Consider the following 18,776-nt stretch of genomic DNA (forward strand, 5'->3'; position numbering starts at 1 on the left):
TGTAGAAATATTGTAGAGTATTCAGACGATTATAAGTATTCGTATTGGTAATACAGTCGGGACTTTTCAAGCTATGGCCTGTCAACAATCAATCCTCGTCCTCATCCGGATCATACAGATCCAAATCTAGTGCAGCCTTGGGCTTCGGCGCTGGAGCAACCGACACTTTAGTCGCTGCCGCAGACCCAGCATGGGCAGCGGCCATTGCAGCCTCATTCACACGCTTCGTCTCCTCCGCAACCGGCGCAGGCGCGACAGCATCCGCAGCCCCGACACCCTCAGCCTCCCGAATCAACCTCTCCACCTCATTGTCTGAATCAAACCCAGGCCTCCCCTCCGCCGCCGCAAGCTGTATCTGCCCCATAAGCCCCATCCGTATCCTGTCCTCCATCGGATAAGGAAGCATGTACACCTGCCGTGTCATATTCGCCGACTCATCCAGCCACGACGTAGCGTCCTTCGTAACGGCAGCAACAGGTTCTGCGTCCGGGCTCCCACTCTGTGCCCCGTTTGCATTTGTCCCGCCCATTTCCGTGTCCTTGCCCGGTATCGCGTGGCCCTTCTTCGTCATTCCCGCCGCTGCATCTGCCGCAGCCTCGATGTTATATTTGCTTATCCGCCGCGCAAAGTCAAGCAGAAGCTTATAGTCGATCTCGTTTCGCGCCCTTGGAACGCGCTCCGGTTTATCCTGTCCGTCCATATCCTCGTCTGAATCGAATTCGGAGTCGTCGGAGTCAGTATCTGACCCGTCATCGCCGCATGCTTCGCGGATGTCCTTCTCGTAGCGTACGACTAGGCGGACGATATCCTTAACCCGCTCTTCTAGGCTCTGTGCTTCCGCTCGTAGCTGTAGAATGCGCGCGTAGTTGGCCTGGTGCTCTTTCAAAGTCTCAACCGTGGATGTGAGAGTGTCGTCGGCGGCGAGGAGGTTCACCGCTGCGGTGGGTGCCCCGGAAGCTGTCGGCGATGTTGTAAGTGTTGTGACGAGGGAATTCAGTCTGCTTTCGAATATTGAGAGCGCGTTTTGGACTTCGGCGTTCATTTTGGTGGGCGTCCAAGTGAGAATCGCTCATAAAGGATGGGGACGTGTCAGTGGACTTGCACTTCCACTGAGGTGGGATTGCCGATGTCGAGAGGGGGGTACAGGAGGAAGGGGTAGAGGAGGGAGCGACCGTCAATTCGTCAAGTTGTTTCTGTTGTCTTGAACTTGTCTTGACTTGCAGCTCCGGTCGCAATGAAGCTGTTGCACGTGACATAGCTGTCAGATCACCTGACCGGCTGTGCTCCGTAGACACCTGAGGCAGTGCTCCCCGCATCGTACTGAAGATCGTCCCATCACAGCTTTCACTTTGTAAGCAAACATTAATGACTGCACTGGTGTACTTGTCTAAAACTGCCCAATAGCAGTAATTGTACATCAATCGGAAGTCCGACTCACTTTGGAGACTCCGAGATCCGCCCCGAACACCATCCGCCAGAACATATCCGCCCATATAGTCTGCTCCCTCAGATTTCCGCATTGAACCCAGACAACAGATCGCCATGTCTGATTCCACATCACTTCCCTCAGCTCCCGCCAGGGAAATCACTGCCGGTGTTATCCTGCAGCCTCCTCTATCACGGTGCGGACGAGGGCCTGGTTTAGTCCTGGTCAGAGCCGCCGGCCATGCAGAATCACAGCCCAATAACCATACACTGGACCCTGAGCCTCTCCAAAAGTGGGCAGAAGAGAGTTTTGCAGTTTCTCAAATAACCTTTGGCACTGAGTCAAGCGCAAGTCCGACTGCGGTATTCGATCTCCTCCGCCATGCCACCCAGGCCTTGGCCTCTCTGGCGGAATGTGATAAAAAGTCTAGCTTTGGATTATTAGGTCTGTCAATCTGACTTACTGCCATGAGACTTCTGTTAATAAATGCAGTATACGGGTCTCAAGCCGACTACGCGCCGGGGTTTGGAGATCTGCTCTACGGTGCAGCAGTATCTGAAGCGGGGAAGTTCGCTGCGGGGGTATTCTTCGATACTTGGGACGTCACAGTGACCCCGGCTTTGCTTCATTTGGATGCATCAAAACCGGAAACAAAAGATTCGCAGTCGTTGAGGGTTTATTCCTACCCCGAGGTATCCTCTTCCGGGTTCATCATCCCCGGCCATGCGGACTTCAATATGTCCTCCGCCGGCGTGGCTCACACGCGCTCCTTGACATTCGTGAAGAAGCACTTGAACGGACCGTACTTTGATCTCGAGAAGATATGGGACGAGCACACGTACTTTGAGTTTGGTGATCGCTCAGTCGAGAAGACGATGGCGACTATGGTCCAGGAGCCATACGTCAATCATGTTCCCACTGTAAGTCAAAGTTTATCTACCGTTAAAGCAGAGTATTAATGTTCAGTTAACCGGCGGCATTGGCCGAGAGCGCCTAAGCAAGTTCTACTTGAACCACTTCATCTTCAACAACCCCGACGACACGAGTCTGGAACTCATCAGCCGAACCGTGGGGGTTGACCGTGTGGTAGATGAATTCATCTTCTGTCTGGCGCATAATAAAGTCGTCGACTGGCTGTATGTACTCAACCCACTCATTGTTTGGCTGGTATACTAATAATGATAGAATCCCCGGTATCCCCCCAACCGGCAAACCGCTGCGAATCCCCTTCACGTCCGTGGTAAACATCCGCGGCGACCGCCTGTACCACGAACACATTGCCTGGGACCAAGCGACAGTCCTGGTTCAACTAGGCCTCCTACCGGAGTATCTCCCATTCCCGTATCCGTTGGCCGATGGCCGACTACCGGGGCCTGGGAAGCGGTTTGAGTATCGGGTTCCGGCGGCTGGTGCAGATACAGCCAGTAAACTGCAGAATGAGCATACGGTAGAATCTAATGGGATGATAGCGTTTGAGGTCCGGGAAGTGGATGATAAATGATTGAATGGTCATTATATATTTTGTGTACATCGGGGGCGTTGTCCCGAATGATATATAAATAATCGCGTTACCCAAACTATGTATGCAAAGTAGGACCAACGCGGCTCCAAAAATTTAACGATTAATGAAACTAGCACTACAACAAATATTCAAACTGTACTCATGATTTAGTTCCAGAAGCATCGAGCCGCAATCGTTCCAACTCGTTACGATCTATGTACCCGCAGCACATGCACTGAGTGTGTTCGCTTCCAGTATGGCGTCGAATCCGACCGTGCACAGTATTGTAAAGACCTCAAGGGCATGTCAAAACAAACAAGGTATGTGCTGTAAGGCCCGCTGAAGTCCACCCTTCTAAATTATGGGCAATGTATGGACTAGAATACACCGCTCGCAATAGTACCGTTTTTATATGGACATCCTGCGGCTGGCTTAGAATAGTAGCGACGGCGCTCGAATAGCTGCAACGAGGCGAGCGGCGGATGGTAATGATTCTTGATGATTGGGCGACTCGTTGTAATAGATAATCTCCAGAGGAATTAATGTGAACGGTAGGCAGCTCCAGCCCGACTGACAGCTCATCCTGGTCGGCACATATCACAATTTGCAACTTTCCTGGAGCAATGACTGGACCGGAGAATCTCCGGCAATGTATAGTATGCAGAATGCCTCGAAGGATCTGCCTAAAATGACGAATCGTCTCACGAGATGGGATTAGCATCAGTTCTCCAACTTGACAGTGGTCCGTCCACTAAAGCGGCCACGGACACGTGCAGCTACCAAGGTGGTAGGGGTAATGAGAGCACATATGAACGAAGACCCACGGTCTAGCTGGAACAGGGAGATCGAACCGCCGTACAAACAGCAGGCAACAACATTATTCTTCACCCTCCACGGTTCGCCCTAGTGTCAGTCTCAAACGGTGATGCACTCGGAATCCTCGGGTCCCGAGGCTGAGGCTGTCTCCGATATAGTGGGCTAGGGCAGTGTAGTAAGCCAGTTGATAATTTGCCGAATTTACGGTACACCCAATTTTATTCCCTGATTGACTTTGCATTCGGGGTGTAAGCTTGACACTTTATACTCAAATCCATGGACTGTCAGCCAGAAGCCCAGTGGGGACAGAATCAGAGAACGCAATCAGATTGTAAAGCCATTGGATGGACAGATAAAGTAATCACAACCCTGGAAATATACGAACTGCACTGCCTCTGTGATCCACATCAGGATCGGTCGTTGAGCTTAGTAGGCTCCATGCCAACGGGAAAACTGAATCAGGATAACGGTGAACTGGAAGAAAATGGGGCTTTCGGTTGAGATAAGCCGAGAACTAAAATGGCGATCACTATCAGTCTTAGTGAGGTGATATACTGCATAGCCTGGGTCCAGCACCAGTGAAGAGCGAATGCTAGTTACTGGTGCAATTAAGACAATCAGTGACCGACCGGTGCAGCCTTTCGGGCTCGGAATGCATAACCAGAAAAAAGCCTGTGTTGGTGGACCAGGCTCCATGCAAGGTAGGCGGCACCTACAATTTCGTCTAGGCCGGATTTTGAGTATCTTGCTAATCGTTCTATACAAATTAAATCTGTTATAGGGGTACCTATAAAGAGCGCAGACAGAAACAGCAGAATATCTAATCTTGTACAACTCTCTCTGAACAAGGGCACGTCAAACCATGAACCTCCGAGGCTATCGGGACTTATATGTAGAAAGCATGCTGAGACAATTACTTCGTCTACAACAGCCAGAGTTTATACTGTCTGTGATACGCTGGAGTTGGAGAATCCCTGCCCATTTATCGACCTAATATAACTACCATCAACAAGGTACTATTGCCCCCTCTTACCCCGCTCTGTAGACATTCGAGCTGCGAGATGAGAGACATTATCCTCTTCAACTCATTGAAGCAAAATGGTCCAGCGCACTGCGATCGTCACCGGTTCGGCACGGGGCATGTAAGTCTGGCAGATAGATACCCGAGCAGCATAGATAGACCTGTCTACTAACGACTGAGCAGTGGGAAAGCCATTGCCCTCCGGCTCGTACAAGACGGCTACTCGGTGTGCATCAATGACATCCCCAGCAGCCAGGACGCTATCGACGCGACAGTGAATGAACTCAGAACTGCCGTCCGTCAGCCTGACCAACCAGCTGAAATAGCGCTATCTCGCGTGATTGGAGTCGCGGCAGATGTCACTTCCTCCACGCAAGTTGAGAGGCTCGTGAAGGAGACAGTGGAGAAACTGGGTCCCCTAACGCTCATGGTCGCCAATGCCGGAATCGCGCAGGTGAAGCCGCTCCTGGCCGTGACGGAGGAGGATATTGACAGTGTTCTGTCGGTGAATGTCAAGGGGGTGTTTAACTGCTATACGCAGGCAGCCCGCCAGATGATCGCGCAGGGCAACCCGACTGAAGTAGCTGGGGTGGGCGTGTATAAGATCCTGGGCGCGGCATCGATCGTGTCGCATAAACCATTCCCAACGCTGGGTATGTACTCGGCCAGTAAGTGGGCGGTGCGAGGTCTGACTCAGGCCATGGCGATGGAAATGGCACCAAATAAAATAACTGTCAATGCGTACGCGCCGGGAATTGTGGACACGGCGATGTGGGAGCAGATTGACGACGGGCTGGGGGCGCTGGAGGGCCGCGGAAAAGGGGAGAGCCTCAAGCTGTACTCCGACCGCTTCATCGCGCTGGGGCGGACGAGCAGGCCAGAGGACGTGGCGGGTCTAGTTGGGTTCTTGTCTGGACCAGACTCGGACTATGTGACGGGGCAGACAATGCTGGTGGATGGGGGGGTCATCTTCACGTAGAGTCAAAGGAATAGGCAGACGAGTTACCACTTATCAATACCATTGACTATTTTAATGAATGCGCGATAAACTACTGCTAAGCTTTGGGTCCCTTCCATGCTCCGCCCATCTGGCTGACGGCGGTTCCAAGGACACACAGGCCCACTGCTGATTCTGGCCAGTCATGTCAGTAATTCCAGTTCTTCCCGGATTCCATTGGCCATTGAGAGCAGCAGCTGAGACCAAATTTGAAACAATCAGAAGCAAATTCGCCAAACCAAGCAGGTCAAACCCTCTGGACGCGCCAGCCCCGTTGATCGCTGCCAATACGAGCCTCGACTGGATGTGGCGACAGGCAACCATGAAAGAGGAATAATCGGCGTCTTTACTCGCATTGAAGTATTTCGCCCGCCAAGCGCTGATTTGCAGCCCGCTTCCAGGGTCTGGTGGAGCTGCCATGGGAGGCGCAGCAGTCTTCGGTCATATATAGGACTCTCCTCCACTTCAACCTGAACATGCCTGAACATGCTTACACTTCCACTGACAAAATGCGACCACTGCTACTATTGCAACCACTGCTTGTGGCTCTGAGCAGCCTCGCTGTCTCTGAGAACATCGACTCCTTCGCTTCACCACCTGCTCTGCCCACCTCCAAGCCCTACACCCTCAACCTCTCCTGCGCACAATGTGCCTTTGCATACGGCGAGTGCGTCAACAGCGTCCAGCTGCCCTCATTCCTGGTAAGCCCCATAGCCCTAAGCAGTCGAAACCTACTAACCGGCCAGTAGTCCATCACATTCCACACGCAAAACGACACCCTCCTCGCCAACGACAACGTCATCTTCCCCACCCCATTCCCCATGGAATTCAACGCCAAACGCACCACCGACAGCAACATCGAAGACAGCGTGCCCGTCGCTTACGCCCTTGACGTCCAGCCCCTCCCCCACCAGCCCGACGCTGAGCTCAACGACCTCTACCGCCTCAAACTCACCCTCGTCGACATGCAGGGCCGCACTGCAACAGAGAGTCCCGTCTCGCTAGGACTGGTGCGCGACGCAGACAGCAATCTCAAGATCATCTCGGTGGAAGAGGGCCGTCCGCATCGCAGATTCCACCACACCCACGGTAACCAACGCGGCAGCTGGTGGGATCTGGAGGCGTGGAAGTCGGCGTATATGAGGTATCTGCATATGATGACCAAGCCCAGACACTGCAGGGATGGATCGACCCGTGGGAATGGGAAGGATGGTGTACACGCGCACTGTCATCGCCGCCAGCGTGTCTCGGACTGGGCCGGTGATAGACATTACATGAGACATCTGCGACCGGTTCTTCTCCCGGCTGTGATGGGTATGGTTGCTGGGATTATTGCCTGCGTTGCGGGATTCATTGTTGGCAAGGTTATCGTGGCGACGTTCTATTGCTTCCGCGAGCGCAGGGCAGGCGCTGGACGACACCCTGAGGTCTGGATTGAGGCGGATGAAACTGTGTCGGAGAAGGAGAGGCTGATGGAGGAGGACAGGCTGATGGAGGCTTACAGATTGGAGGAGGAAGATTGACGTTCTTTATTCTTTTTTTACCTTTCTTTGGTGTTTACATACATAAACCATACATAGCGGCCTCGAATTAAAAAGAACTACTTCATGATACAAGCACTCTGCACCTGCCTATATATCTAATTTTCCTAGTTATTTGAGACTGATCATACGAGACTGACGACAGACGCGTCAGCTCCGATCCTGCAGTGCACATCCCCCCAGATCCAGACTGACCCACTGCAGATCTATAAGTCTAAACAATTGATGCAATTTACAAGAGAACCGAGTGCGAGGTGTATATTGTTGATTCATTGGACACCATATCGAGATATCTACAGAACAGCCCTGATCCGCCTGGTTCTCTCCACGCTGACCTCTCCCAGCAGCTTCTTCCCATCAGCATCATACACCGGCTCAGCAACGACACTCGCCCTGATCCTCTTCCCAAAGTACTCAATCTCGACCCCTGCCCCCTCCCCCAACGACGCCGGCAGCCAGGCATACACCACCGGCTTCCGGATACTAAACCCAAACGCCGCAGTGGTGACATACCCAACAACCTTGCCAGCACTATACACAGGCTCCTTGCCCATAACCATCGAGCGCCCATCATCAACAGTCAAACATCTCAACCGCCGACTCAACGGCTCTCCCTGCCGACGATACAGCGCAGCCCTCCCCACAAACTCCCCCGTCTTCCCGCTATCAACTGCAAACCCCAATCCAGCCTCATACGGGTCATGCTCCGTCGTCAAATCGCTTCCATACGTGCGATACCCTTTCTCAATCCGCAGCGCATTAAACGCCGCCCGACCACCGGCAACGAGACCGTGGATTTTGCCTGCTGTCCATAATGCATCCCACAGTCGCCGTCCGTGCTCGGCTGTCGTCTGGATCTCCCATCCGAATTCCCCGACGTAGGACTTGCGGAATGCAAGCGCCGGGATACTGGCTATCGTGACCGGTTTGGCGTGCATGTATGGTAGAGACGACGGACTTAGGTCGACGACGCCCCCTGGTAGGTTGTTGATTACGTCTAGGGCGCGAGGACCCCAGAGTCCGATGGCGCAGGTGCTTCCTGTGATTTCGTATACCTGTGTCCAGGAGCTGGGTGACTTGGTCGATTGGGATCGTGCTTCGCGGCGGAGATATGCAAGATCGTTCGCGGAGTTTGCGCCGATTTGGTATGTCGATGCGTTGAGTCTAGTCACGAAGATGTCGCTCCGGATTCCTGCGTTATCGTTTAGGAGGAGAGTATATACGATTTTCCCTGGCTTGGTGTTGTTGATGTTGCTGGTTGTGAGGTGTTGGAGGAGGGATGTCGCGCCGGGCCCTGATACGATGAAGCGGTGGAACGAGGACATATCGTACATTACGACTGCGTTGCGCGTCTTCCATGCCTCTGCTGCTGAGATGGGGGAGTAGAATTGACTAGACCAGGGGTCTCGGTCGACAGGTCGCCAGTGTGCAGGCAGAGAGCGGACGAGGTCCCTGTTCGCCTCGTACCAGAAGGGCCGCTCGAAGCCGCCGAGTTCCATGAAGACCGCGCCGAGGTGGACCTGCTGCTCGTAGAATGGGCTTGTTCGGAGGTTTCGTGGTGATTCCTTGGGCTGAAGTGGGTGGAGAATGTCGTAGATCTCGACGAAGTTCTGCTGCGATGTCTCGGAGACGTACGCCCTGTTCAGCTGGACTTCTTCGAAGCGGGATAGTTCGCACTCTGCCACATCGAGGCTGGCCCAGCCGCGTGTGAGGATCTCTGCTACGGCCTTTGCGACGCCGGCGGAGTGTGTCACCCAGACTGCTTCGGCGACGTAGAAGCCATCCAGGTTGGGTGCTTGTCCGATTAATGGCCCTCCGTCTGGCGTGAAGGAGAAGATGCCATTGAAGCCATCGTCAAGTTGAGTTCCTTGCAGGGCAGGTAGTAATTTCTTTGACTCTTCCCACGCCGGGGCAAAGTCCTCGTCTGTGAAGTCCAGCCGCGAGGGCATGTTCTTCTCGTCGACATGGGCCGCAGTAGGCCCTAACTCGCCCGCGACAACAGGCATCGGCCGGTGTCCATAATACCCAATCCCGTATCTATCGCCGTGCTCGCGGTAGTATAGATCCTGGTCCTGGTGTCGAAGAATCGGTAACGTCGCATTCATCCCATTAATGTTCGAATTCACATCGCGGTTCGCCAGAGCTGCTACAGGCGCCGTCTTCGCATACTGGTGTGCCAACGGAAGCAGCGGGATCGAGACACCAGCCATAGCACCGACCTCAACACCCCAGAACCCAGCACAGGAGACGACAATATCCGCAGGAATGGTCGTGCTCCCCGTTCGCACACCCGTAACTTTCCCCCCATCCTGCTCAATCCCCGTCACAGTCGTATGAGCCAGATACCGCACGCCCTTCGCCCTCGTCCGCTCAATCAGAATCTGCGTCGCTCGCGCCGCCAGCGCCAGTCCATCACTCGGAATATGTAACCCACCCAATACAACATCTTTATTCAAATGCGGATACATCTCCAAACACTCATCGGCGGAGATAAGCCTCGACTCCAGCCCCCAAGAGCTCGCATACCCATGCCTCCTCTTCAACTCCTGCAGGCGCGCCGGCGTCGTCGCAACCTCCAGCCCGCCCAGCTGGTTAAAGCACCCCTGTCCGTCTAGCTTAATGGAGAGGAGTTTCTGCACCGTGTACTGCGCGAACCGCGTCATTACCTTTGACGGGCTGGTTTGGAAGACCAGGCCCGGGGCGTGCGATGTTGACCCGCCTGGCATGGAGAGCGGGCCTTGCTCTATTACTGTGATGTCTGTAGGATTCCATCCCTGGGTAAGGAGCTCGTCGGCGAGGTTTGTGCCGACTATGCCGGCGCCGATTATTACGACGCTTTGCGATGTCATGATGTGTCTGTGTTTAGAAATTAACAAGAGAAGAGAAAGAGAGGGGAATGCGTCTAGTAGCTCCTATAAACCATATACAAGCTGGGCGAATCCCGCCGGAAAAGAGCATTAACTTGACTGCCCCTCCATCCTACAGTATACCCCTCCTCGGACCCGATACCGTGGCTGGACACAAGTCCAGAATGGCCAGTAATGGTCATAGCAATGACAATGACAATGACGTCTCCAACGGGTACCGCTCCCGAACCGAACTCTCCCCAGATCAGTAAAGCAAGGGAAGACAAGCTTCCCTCCCAAAAGGGAAAGGAAGTGAAGGATGAGATAAGACACGGCTCAGCACGGCTGCGAACCGTGTCCGACTCCGACCCCCGCACAAGACCCTGCGGTTCTGCCTGTTCTGGAACATGTCCAGCCTGGAGCTGCTGGAGCTTAAGCTCGGCTGCTCTTTGCCTGTTTAAGGCATCTGGTCCTGGTTTCCTGTTTTGTTGCTAAGAATATCTTTTTTTATGTGCGGTATTGATAACGTCCATGTGGGTCGTGTCTGTGATGGTGGGGATCCCCGCACTGGACTGGGAAATGTTAACGACTTGGATTTATTTGTTAATCATGATGGCGATTGGACTGCAACTAAGGTCGGGTGCAGGCCGGGGTGAATCGAAGCTATGTCTGAAGAATCGAGTTCTAAATATAGAGGTATACATTACGTGCATAGTGAATACTCGGTAGATCGGATGCAACTTTGATATTGAATTTATTCACAGCCGCATTTAGCGTGATATCGTGTCAATAGCAGCACTCCGTGGAAGGAAGAAAGACAAATATGGGATAGGCAGGAATGTGGGACCTGTATGCACTCCAACGGAGTTGAGTCCACTGTTGCCATCACGGCGCTTACAGAGGTCCATGGGTCTAGATATCGGCCTACCTGGTATTGAGTATCCATCAATTCCGAGCATTGTCCGTTGGGGACGGTGAATCATCGGAGACTCAAGGAGACTCAAGGAGGCAGGAACTGCCGTTACGAACCGACCGTGGAGCCCTAGAGATAGTCAACATCATTCTATACTGTTTGTACAGGGCCGCAGAGCAGTGGAGCTCAGTGGACACAGTGGACTGGGAGGCGCAGTGGACGGTCATCGTCTGCTACAGTAGCTACCTGGGCCGTCGTTCGGAGGAGGCCGTCGGATGATTCCGGTGCTTGTTGCATGCTATGGGCGAGTTGGCGCTTGGAGTAATCCGGTTCATGGCGAGTCTGCGTGGCGCTTGGAAGTTTGGATTTGGCTTTGGCTTTGGCTTTGGCATGGCTTTGGGCATGGTTCCTGCCATCGAGGGCTGTCCGGGAACGGCGCAATGGATGGTTCGCATGGATGTCGGCGCTGCGGTCGCTTCCAGATCGACGGAAACCGGAGCAGGGTATATAGCTGGCTGCTGGCATCGTGGTGGTGAGTGTGCGAGCACCAGCTCGCACCAGCTCTCTAGCTAGGGCAATCGAAAGATTTCTTTTCTTTTCTCAGCAAGCAATGCAAGCAAGCAAGCGCGAGAAGCGAGAATAAACATCTGCTATGGCCATAGTCAAATCGTAAAGCTCAAGCTCAAGCTCAAAGCTCCAGGTAAGGATAGGATAGGATAGGAAGAATCAGATCAGATCAGATAGTCTTATAAATTCCCGAGATTCCACCACGCCGAGCCCTCTATTTCTCCTGGAGGCAGCGCCCCCGAGTTGCTGCCGTTGCTGCCGTGGTACTCCACGTCGTCCATGTTCCCAAAATTGGCCGAGTCTGCCCACAGCCAGGGCGTGTTGAGCATGAGGCTGTCGACGGGTGCCACGAGGGGGTCCCGCAGTGAGGTCGTGCGCAGGGACTCCGCCGTTGCTGCTGTCGGGCTGCGGTAGAGTGGCATTGGAACGGCCTGTCCGCCGTCTGTTGTGTTCACGCTGACTTCCGGCGAGGCTGTGACAATTATATCTAGAGTAGAGATTTCATTAGGGCCAGGGGGCATGGAGGTCGGTGCTAGTGACTGGTGAAGCAGGCCTTCGCTTCCTGAGGACTGGTCAGCGACGTTGAATTGGAGGATATCCCACATGAGAGGGATGTTTAGGTGGATTTTAGACGGGACCCAGTCGTCCAGATCGAGGATGTCGGAGCCAGAGGCGATGCGTGTGAGCTCGTCCAGTTTTCGGCTCTATAGATGGTCAGACGATTCAGATAACGATGCACGATAACATTACCAAGGCTTCGCAGGCACGCGAGAACGGGACAAAGGTTCGTAGAAAGTCGTTGCACTTTGCAAAGTCGGCCCGCGATTTGAACTTCAGCCGGGGGTCATCAGCGCAGCAAAAGTACAACTGCACGGTGGCTGCGATGGTGGCGACATGGGCGAAGAATGGATCTGCCAGTCGGACGTTTTTCTCGGCCACCATGTCGATCAGACGCACAATCCAGGTGGCATGCAAGAGGACGACCTCTGACGACCGCCGCCAGAAGGTATTTGGGATTGCGAGCTTGGGGTTGTGTTGAGAGGCCATAATGTACAGGAAGGGGTGGTTCAGCACGGTCAGAATGGCATGATATGTGAATTGCAGTTTCAGCCAGGGTACCCAGTATGCCCGGTTCATGGCCAGATCTTCTGCCGTGCGTCGGTAGAACTGGACAGCATCGTATCTATGGCATAAAGGCGTGTTGTTCTCGATTTCCGTCAGGTCTGATAGCACGACGGAGTACATCGACTCGTGTCTCCAGGGCTCCGTGAGTCGGTTGTTGGCGCAGTGTGACACGTAGGCTCGCACATTACTCCAGACCCAGCCGAAATGGATGGACATGCTCCAGACTCCGGTATCGTCTGGGGCGGAGCATCCAACGGCATCTCTGGGCTCTGGAGGGGGCTTGGGGGTCATGTCCCTCTCGTGGTCGCTAGGGTTGGACCTAGACAGATAGGGAGGTCTCCAGGTTGCGGTCGGGATATTCAGGAGACCAGTCTGTCGACCGTACGACTGTTCTAGTAGTTGTAGACTCCAGAATATACGCTTCTTGCGTTCTGCCTGTCGGTCTTCTCTCGTATACGCCGCTTCAGTATCCAACATGGCCGCGCGACAGAGCTGCGACCCAAGCCCTAGATAGAACCGTCCCAGTTGCAACTGGCCGTCTATTATCGTTAGCGACATCCATAGCTTTCAGTTAGCAATGCTCACCTATAAACGCAGAATAGGCCAGTAAACAGATGCTCTCAATGGTAACCAGCTCCACCGTCCCATTCGCAATCCGCAGCATTATCAGGCTCTTCGCACTGTCTGCATAGCGGTCCCCCGACTCGCGCAGGAAACGCGACGTCAATGCAAAGATGCTGCAGACGAGCTCCTCGGGGTGGGTCTCCAGATTCCCCAGTTCCTTTATATTCAAGCACCAGACCGGCTGGCGATGACAGAACTCCAGGTACAGATCGACAGCCCTGGCGACGGCGAGCGACGAGGCCGGCGGACTGGAGTCGTCGAGCCCAAATATCGATGGAAATCCATTTTCCTGGTTATAACTGATGTCGCCATGCGCAGTCTGGGTGGAAAACTCGGTCGCGTCGTCGAGTTGAACTTGTTCTTGCGTTTGCTGGCCGGATCTGGGCAGTCAGTATGTTGTATATCAACGAGGCATGCATTCATTCCTACCCGGCTCCTCGCAGTATGCGATTGACTTTCTCCTCCAGTTCCGCTAGACGGTCGCTCTGCCGCAAGTTAGCTCTGATTTGTCTCTGACTTGTATTTCCACGAGGGCATACGTTTGGCCCACTGGTAGAGCCTCCAGCAGCAGCGTACGAGCACTGCTGGTTGAGACGCACGCAGCACGAGCAGGCCGGCTTCTCGCCCGGACACCGTGTTTTCTTCCTCCTGGAGGCTGTCAGTCTGCACCAAGGCAATAGGCGGAGCGACCGACCGGCAGTTGATACAAGCATGATTTGAGCGGAGGCGACGACGAGTGCCAGCGCCCTCGTTCGGGGTCATTATCTCAGAAATTCGACACACACAAACACACAATGCAGACAGAACGCAAAGGGTGGCAAAGAAGGATGCAGTAGGGATAGAGACAAGACACTGCGGGAGATCCGCAACCAAAGAATGCGTTCAGCCTGGGAAGATGGGAGTGCTCGGCGCACTGGCATCAACATGACGGAGGGAATGAATGGGCCATCTGCGGGGTTCAGGATCAGTTCACCCTCTCTGGCAAGTGTCTGCCACGCGCTTAACTGGAGACAGTTAACTGCTCGAGGGGCGCTGCCAATGGGAAACGCAAATTAACTGGGGCTTAACTGGGGCGCAGGTTCCCCTCTCTGCATTCTTGGTACGCTCGGACTGTGCCCGAGATAACAGGCTGTTTAACCCCAATAAGGAGAACACGATATGGCCAGACATGATATTCATAACGCTAATTCACTATCTACTGTAACAATCGTCTACCAGGCCACTGCCGCCGCCGGCTGGCTGCCAATCGTCGAGCAGCACTCGCCCCCGTTAGGGTTGCAGCTCAGGCTCTGGCAGAACTGCTCGTCCTGCTGGCTCACGGACGCCTCCTTGGGCAGCGACTGGCGCGAGGGCCAGATCTCTCGGCCCTCCTTCTGTTCTTTCTCGAAGTGCTGCACCACTAGGTCCCGCACCGACTTTTGGAAGTAAAGTGGCCCCTTCTCCATGGTCGGGTGCAGCTCGCCACTGACAAACACCCCGGCGTTGAGGTTCTTCTGCGCCTGGTTACAGAGGTACTTGTCCTCATTCATGATGCGCTTGTACATGCTGTTGATCTTCTCAAAGTCCTCCTCGCTGGAGTTCCGGTTGCGGTAGACTTCGTACTTCATGTTTGTCTTCGTCGCGGAAACAGGCACGAAGCGCTGCATGAAGAAGAAGTGCGGGCTAAATCGTCAGCTTGTCACTAAGATAAAAAATACCGGCAGGTCACTTACGAGACAGTCATCGAGGCGTTGGGAAAGTAATACGTGCTGCAAATCTTCAGTCCTGCCGCAATCTGCTCGGGCGTCGTGTGTCCATCGTGGATGATAGACCCATCCTTCGTGTCCACCGAGTAACTCGACAGATCAGCAATCGAAGAGACATCCGGATGCGCAGTGCCACAGTGGTAGCACTCGTTGTAGTTGTCTGCCAGGACCTTCCAGTTGTAGTCCCCTTCCATCTCCCAGACATGGTCGAAATCGTAGTCTTCCCACTTGATATCCTTGGTGCGCTCCTGCAGGTCAATGCCCTTGAAGTCGTCCTCCCATGCGATATCCGGCTTCTCCTTCCCATCCATATTCACCCAGATGAAACCATTAGCGTCGATGTGGACATGGATCGGAAGCAGTCCGTTCTTGCTCTTGTCGAACCCCTCCAGATCCTGGTATCCAGGCGCCTTGGCTAGCTTCCCGTTCAGCCCGTACGACCAGCCGTGGTACTTGCAGGAGAAGATCCGCGACGTCCCGCCATCTTCCGTGACCACGGGGAATGCGCGGTGGCGGCAGACATTGTGGAAGGCGTTGATCTCACCCTGGCGGTCGCGCACCAGCACGAACGAGAAGCCGGCTACATCGTACCGCAGCCAGTCGCCGGTGTTTGGGAGTCGCAGCTTGTGGGTCGTCAGCAGCCATTTTCGAGAGAAGACGGCCCGGCGCTCCAGCTCGAACATCTCCTGTGACGTATACCAAGAGGCTGGTAGGGCTCTGACGGTGTTGGCTCCGTCATCTGTGGTCTCAGGCTTGATGCCAAGGGAGTTTAATAGAGAGGCCATTGTATGCGTTGTATGTGTAGCAGAGGAATGCTCTATTAAGCAGGCTGTTATATTGGCAAGATATCAGCGGACACGAGGCCCTTGATATAGCCTTCAAGCATGATCTATCTCTAAACCTCGTCTTGACGGTTATCCACACGAACCTTCATCGAACGGTTTCGCTCCGGCCGCCACGTTGCATCATAATCAGGAGGACGGACCACGAGCCATCCAGTTTCCTAGTTCGTTCAACATCCCTCCCATCTGGAACAGTCCATGTCAAGGATCCCCAAGCCCCTCCGGACCCGTGACGGAGCTGGTGAACCGGGACACGGTTCATGAGCCGACCTGCCGATATGGGGCTTTTCCGCGGCCGCGACCCACCAGAGCGTGGCAATATCTGCTTCCCCAGTTTCCCCAGACTCAGATAGGGCATGAGAGATATACCAGGTGCAAATCTTGCCCTAAATCCATGGTGATAAGGGCGAGGATGTCCAATTAATATCCCTCAATTACAGACCTTCCCCGAAACCAAGACTTGCCCTATCTGTAACTTCCCGCGGAATACCCTCGTGGATCCTTGGTCGATCTTGTAGAGTCGGAGAGCATATATCAGGGGGTGTAGTAGTGTACCCTAACCCTAGTTCTTGTAGTGTATTGGTGCACTTCATCGCACCATACTTTTAACTTGCATTCATACAATGTCACCCTCTAAAGCCAGTCCACAGGAGCCGATCCCTGATCCCCAGGGGAAAGAGGAGAAGCCTGCCTCAATCCTATCCAGCCATCCGGAGCTGGTTGGCGAACATGGGACAGAGGAGAACGGTCTACATCGTAGACTGGAAAACCGCCAGATCCAGCTCATTGCCATCGGTGGCTCCATCGGGACTGCCCTCTTCGTGAGTATCAACGAGGGTCTCCACAAGGGCGGTCCTGCCAGTCTTCTCATTGCATATGCAGTCTACAGCTTCATGCTATCTCTCGTGAACAATGGAATAGCCGAAATGTCCACGTACATGCCCATCAGCGGTGCTTTTATCCGGCTCGCTGGAAAATGGGTTGACGAAGCGTTTGGTTTCATGGCTGGATGGAACTTCTACTTCTATGAAGCCCTGCTTGTGCCGTTTGAGATCACGGCACTGAACCTGGTGCTTGGGTTCTGGAGTGATAATATCCCAGTAGGGGCGATTTGTGCCGCTTGCATTGTCCTATATGCGTGGGTCTACCTGCACCATTGTATTCCTTTTTGCTAACCGTTCAGTGTCCTCAACATCCTAGCAGTCAAAGCCTACGGTGAATCCGAATTCTGGCTCTCCAGCGGTAAAGTGATCCTCATAGGCATCCTCTTCTTCTTCACCTTCATAACCATGGCCGGCGGCAACCCCCAAGGCGACGCATACGGCTTCCGCTACTTCAACGACCCAGGCGCTTTCGCCGAGCACAACTCCCAAGGCACCCTCGGCCAGTTCGAAGGCTTCCTCGGCGCCCTTTGGTCCGCCTCATTCACCTGCGTGGGCCCCGAGTACGTCTCCGTGGTCGCCGCCGAGGCCAAGTTCCCACGCAAATACATCAAAACAGCGTTCAAAACCGTATACTACCGCTTCGTGGTCTTCTTCATCGGCGGCGCCCTCTCCTGCGGTATTGTCGTAGCCTACAACGACCCAGCCCTCATCGAAGCCCTAACCGGTGAATCATCCGGGTCGGGAGCCGCATCGCCCTACGTGATCGCCATGCGCAATCTCAAAATCCAAGCCCTGCCGCACCTCATCAATGCCCTGCTAGTCACCACCATCTTCTCCGCCGGGAACACGTACACGTACTGCGCAACTAGAACCCTCTACGGCCTGGCCATTGACGGCCGCGCCCCTGCCATCTTCACCAAATGCACCAAACAGGGAATCCCTATCTACTGCTTCGCCATGACCATGCTCTTCGCTTGTCTGTCGTTCTTGCAGCTGTCGAAGAATTCTGCCTCGGTGCTCTCTTGGCTGATTAGTCTTACTACGGCGGCGGGGATAATTGACTATATCGTCATGTGCGTTACGTATATCTGCTTCTACCGCGCTTGTGTCGCGCAGGGGTTCGATAGGAACACTCTCCCCTACAAGGGCTGGTTCCAGCCATACTGCGCGTACATCGGGTTGGTGTGGATGACGCTGATTGTAACGTGTTATGGCTACGAGAGCTTCAAGCCGTGGAATACGACGGGGTTCTTTACGCATTATACCATGCTTATTGTGGGGGCGGTGCTGTTTACGGGGTGGAAGGTGCTGAAGCGGACGAAGTGGTTGAAGCCGACTGAGCTGGATCTGTATTGGGAGGCGCCGAGGATTACGGCTTATGAGGAGGTGCTTCTGCTGACGGAGAGTGAGAATTCGTTTTGGGGGGAGGTGTTTGCGGTGTTTAGACAGCGGAAGGCAAATGCAGGTGTACAGGGGTCTGTTTGAGGTGAATTAGGGCAAGCTGGAGTGAAGGAGTTTGAAGGAGTGCGGGGTGGGTTGCAATTGAAACGGAAAGTGACTGGGCTGTCCGGAGATACTCCGATGGGAAAAGCAAAAGGTACTCGGTGATCTGCAGTATGAGTTATTTAGTTGTAGTTAGTTGATTCTCATTAACTGGTGTGTCCTGTCGATATAAAGTTAGCAATAACAGCTGCGATATATACCTCCGCATACCCACAATAACCAACCAAGTTCTACCGACTATTTACCGGAACCAGCGGAAGGAATGAGGGGAAGAGAGAATTAAAGGAATAAGATAACAAGAATAAAATTCAAAGTCCATGACGAGAAGGGATCCTCCCGCAGGTTGATTGCTGGGCATGATGACACTGCGGAGACGGATTTCAACCAAACCCACTTCATGAGGGCCCTCTCTTATCTTCTATCTA

General features: G+C 53.8%; 8 protein-coding genes across 8 annotated transcripts; 4 read left to right on the top strand and 4 right to left on the bottom strand.

Moving 5' to 3' along the window:
- Positions 1-60: 60 nt before the first annotated feature.
- On the bottom strand, positions 61-760 carry ASPVEDRAFT_44647 (uncharacterized protein). The gene has a single exon (XM_040813097.1). It carries the CDS (start codon positions 698-700, stop codon positions 89-91), a length of 612 nt encoding a protein of 203 aa, XP_040670879.1. The 5' UTR covers positions 701-760; the 3' UTR covers positions 61-88.
- Positions 761-1,330: 570 nt separating this feature from the next.
- On the top strand, positions 1,331-3,064 carry ASPVEDRAFT_44648 (uncharacterized protein). The gene is made up of 4 exons (XM_040813098.1): positions 1,331-1,870; positions 1,919-2,346; positions 2,393-2,562; positions 2,612-3,064. Exons 1-4 carry the CDS (start codon positions 1,543-1,545, stop codon positions 2,925-2,927), a joined length of 1,242 nt encoding a protein of 413 aa, XP_040670880.1. The 5' UTR covers positions 1,331-1,542; the 3' UTR covers positions 2,928-3,064.
- Positions 3,065-4,841: 1,777 nt separating this feature from the next.
- Positions 4,842-5,743, top strand: ASPVEDRAFT_55120 (uncharacterized protein; the record flags this gene model as incomplete). Its single annotated transcript, XM_040815024.1, has 2 exons — positions 4,842-4,885; positions 4,948-5,743. 2 exons carry the CDS (start codon positions 4,842-4,844, stop codon positions 5,741-5,743), a joined length of 840 nt encoding a protein of 279 aa, XP_040670881.1.
- A 139-nt stretch (positions 5,744-5,882) lies between these two features.
- ASPVEDRAFT_44650 (uncharacterized protein) lies at positions 5,883-7,390 on the top strand. Its single transcript, XM_040813099.1, has 2 exons — positions 5,883-6,462; positions 6,511-7,390. The coding sequence occupies exons 1-2, from the start codon at positions 6,271-6,273 to the stop codon at positions 7,282-7,284; spliced, it is 966 nt and encodes a 321-aa protein (XP_040670882.1). The 5' UTR covers positions 5,883-6,270; the 3' UTR covers positions 7,285-7,390.
- Positions 7,391-7,595: 205 nt separating this feature from the next.
- Positions 7,596-10,151, bottom strand: ASPVEDRAFT_137511 (GcvT family protein; the record flags this gene model as incomplete). Its single annotated transcript, XM_040807399.1, has 1 exon — positions 7,596-10,151. One exon carries the CDS (start codon positions 10,149-10,151, stop codon positions 7,596-7,598), a length of 2,556 nt encoding a protein of 851 aa, XP_040670883.1.
- Positions 10,152-11,807: 1,656 nt separating this feature from the next.
- On the bottom strand, positions 11,808-14,139 carry ASPVEDRAFT_55122 (putative C6 transcription factor; the record flags this gene model as incomplete). The annotated part of the gene is made up of 6 exons (XM_040815025.1): positions 11,808-12,332; positions 12,379-13,292; positions 13,339-13,757; positions 13,807-13,862; positions 13,917-14,025; positions 14,072-14,139. 6 exons carry the CDS (start codon positions 14,137-14,139, stop codon positions 11,808-11,810), a joined length of 2,091 nt encoding a protein of 696 aa, XP_040670884.1.
- Positions 14,140-14,401: 262 nt separating this feature from the next.
- ASPVEDRAFT_173886 (aromatic ring-hydroxylating oxygenase subunit alpha) lies at positions 14,402-16,249 on the bottom strand. The gene is made up of 2 exons (XM_040808749.1): positions 15,090-16,249; positions 14,402-15,039 (listed from the first exon to the last, which is right to left on the bottom strand). Exons 1-2 carry the CDS (start codon positions 15,905-15,907, stop codon positions 14,589-14,591), a joined length of 1,269 nt encoding a protein of 422 aa, XP_040670885.1. The 5' UTR covers positions 15,908-16,249; the 3' UTR covers positions 14,402-14,588.
- A 292-nt stretch (positions 16,250-16,541) lies between these two features.
- On the top strand, positions 16,542-18,756 carry ASPVEDRAFT_173888 (uncharacterized protein). The gene is made up of 2 exons (XM_040808750.1): positions 16,542-17,102; positions 17,148-18,756. Exons 1-2 carry the CDS (start codon positions 16,588-16,590, stop codon positions 18,331-18,333), a joined length of 1,701 nt encoding a protein of 566 aa, XP_040670886.1. The 5' UTR covers positions 16,542-16,587; the 3' UTR covers positions 18,334-18,756.
- Positions 18,757-18,776: the final 20 nt, after the last annotated feature.

The sequence above is a fragment of the Aspergillus versicolor genome (assembly GCF_001890125.1).
Source record: "Aspergillus versicolor CBS 583.65 unplaced genomic scaffold ASPVEscaffold_8, whole genome shotgun sequence".
NCBI lineage: Eukaryota > Fungi > Ascomycota > Eurotiomycetes > Eurotiales > Aspergillaceae > Aspergillus > Aspergillus versicolor.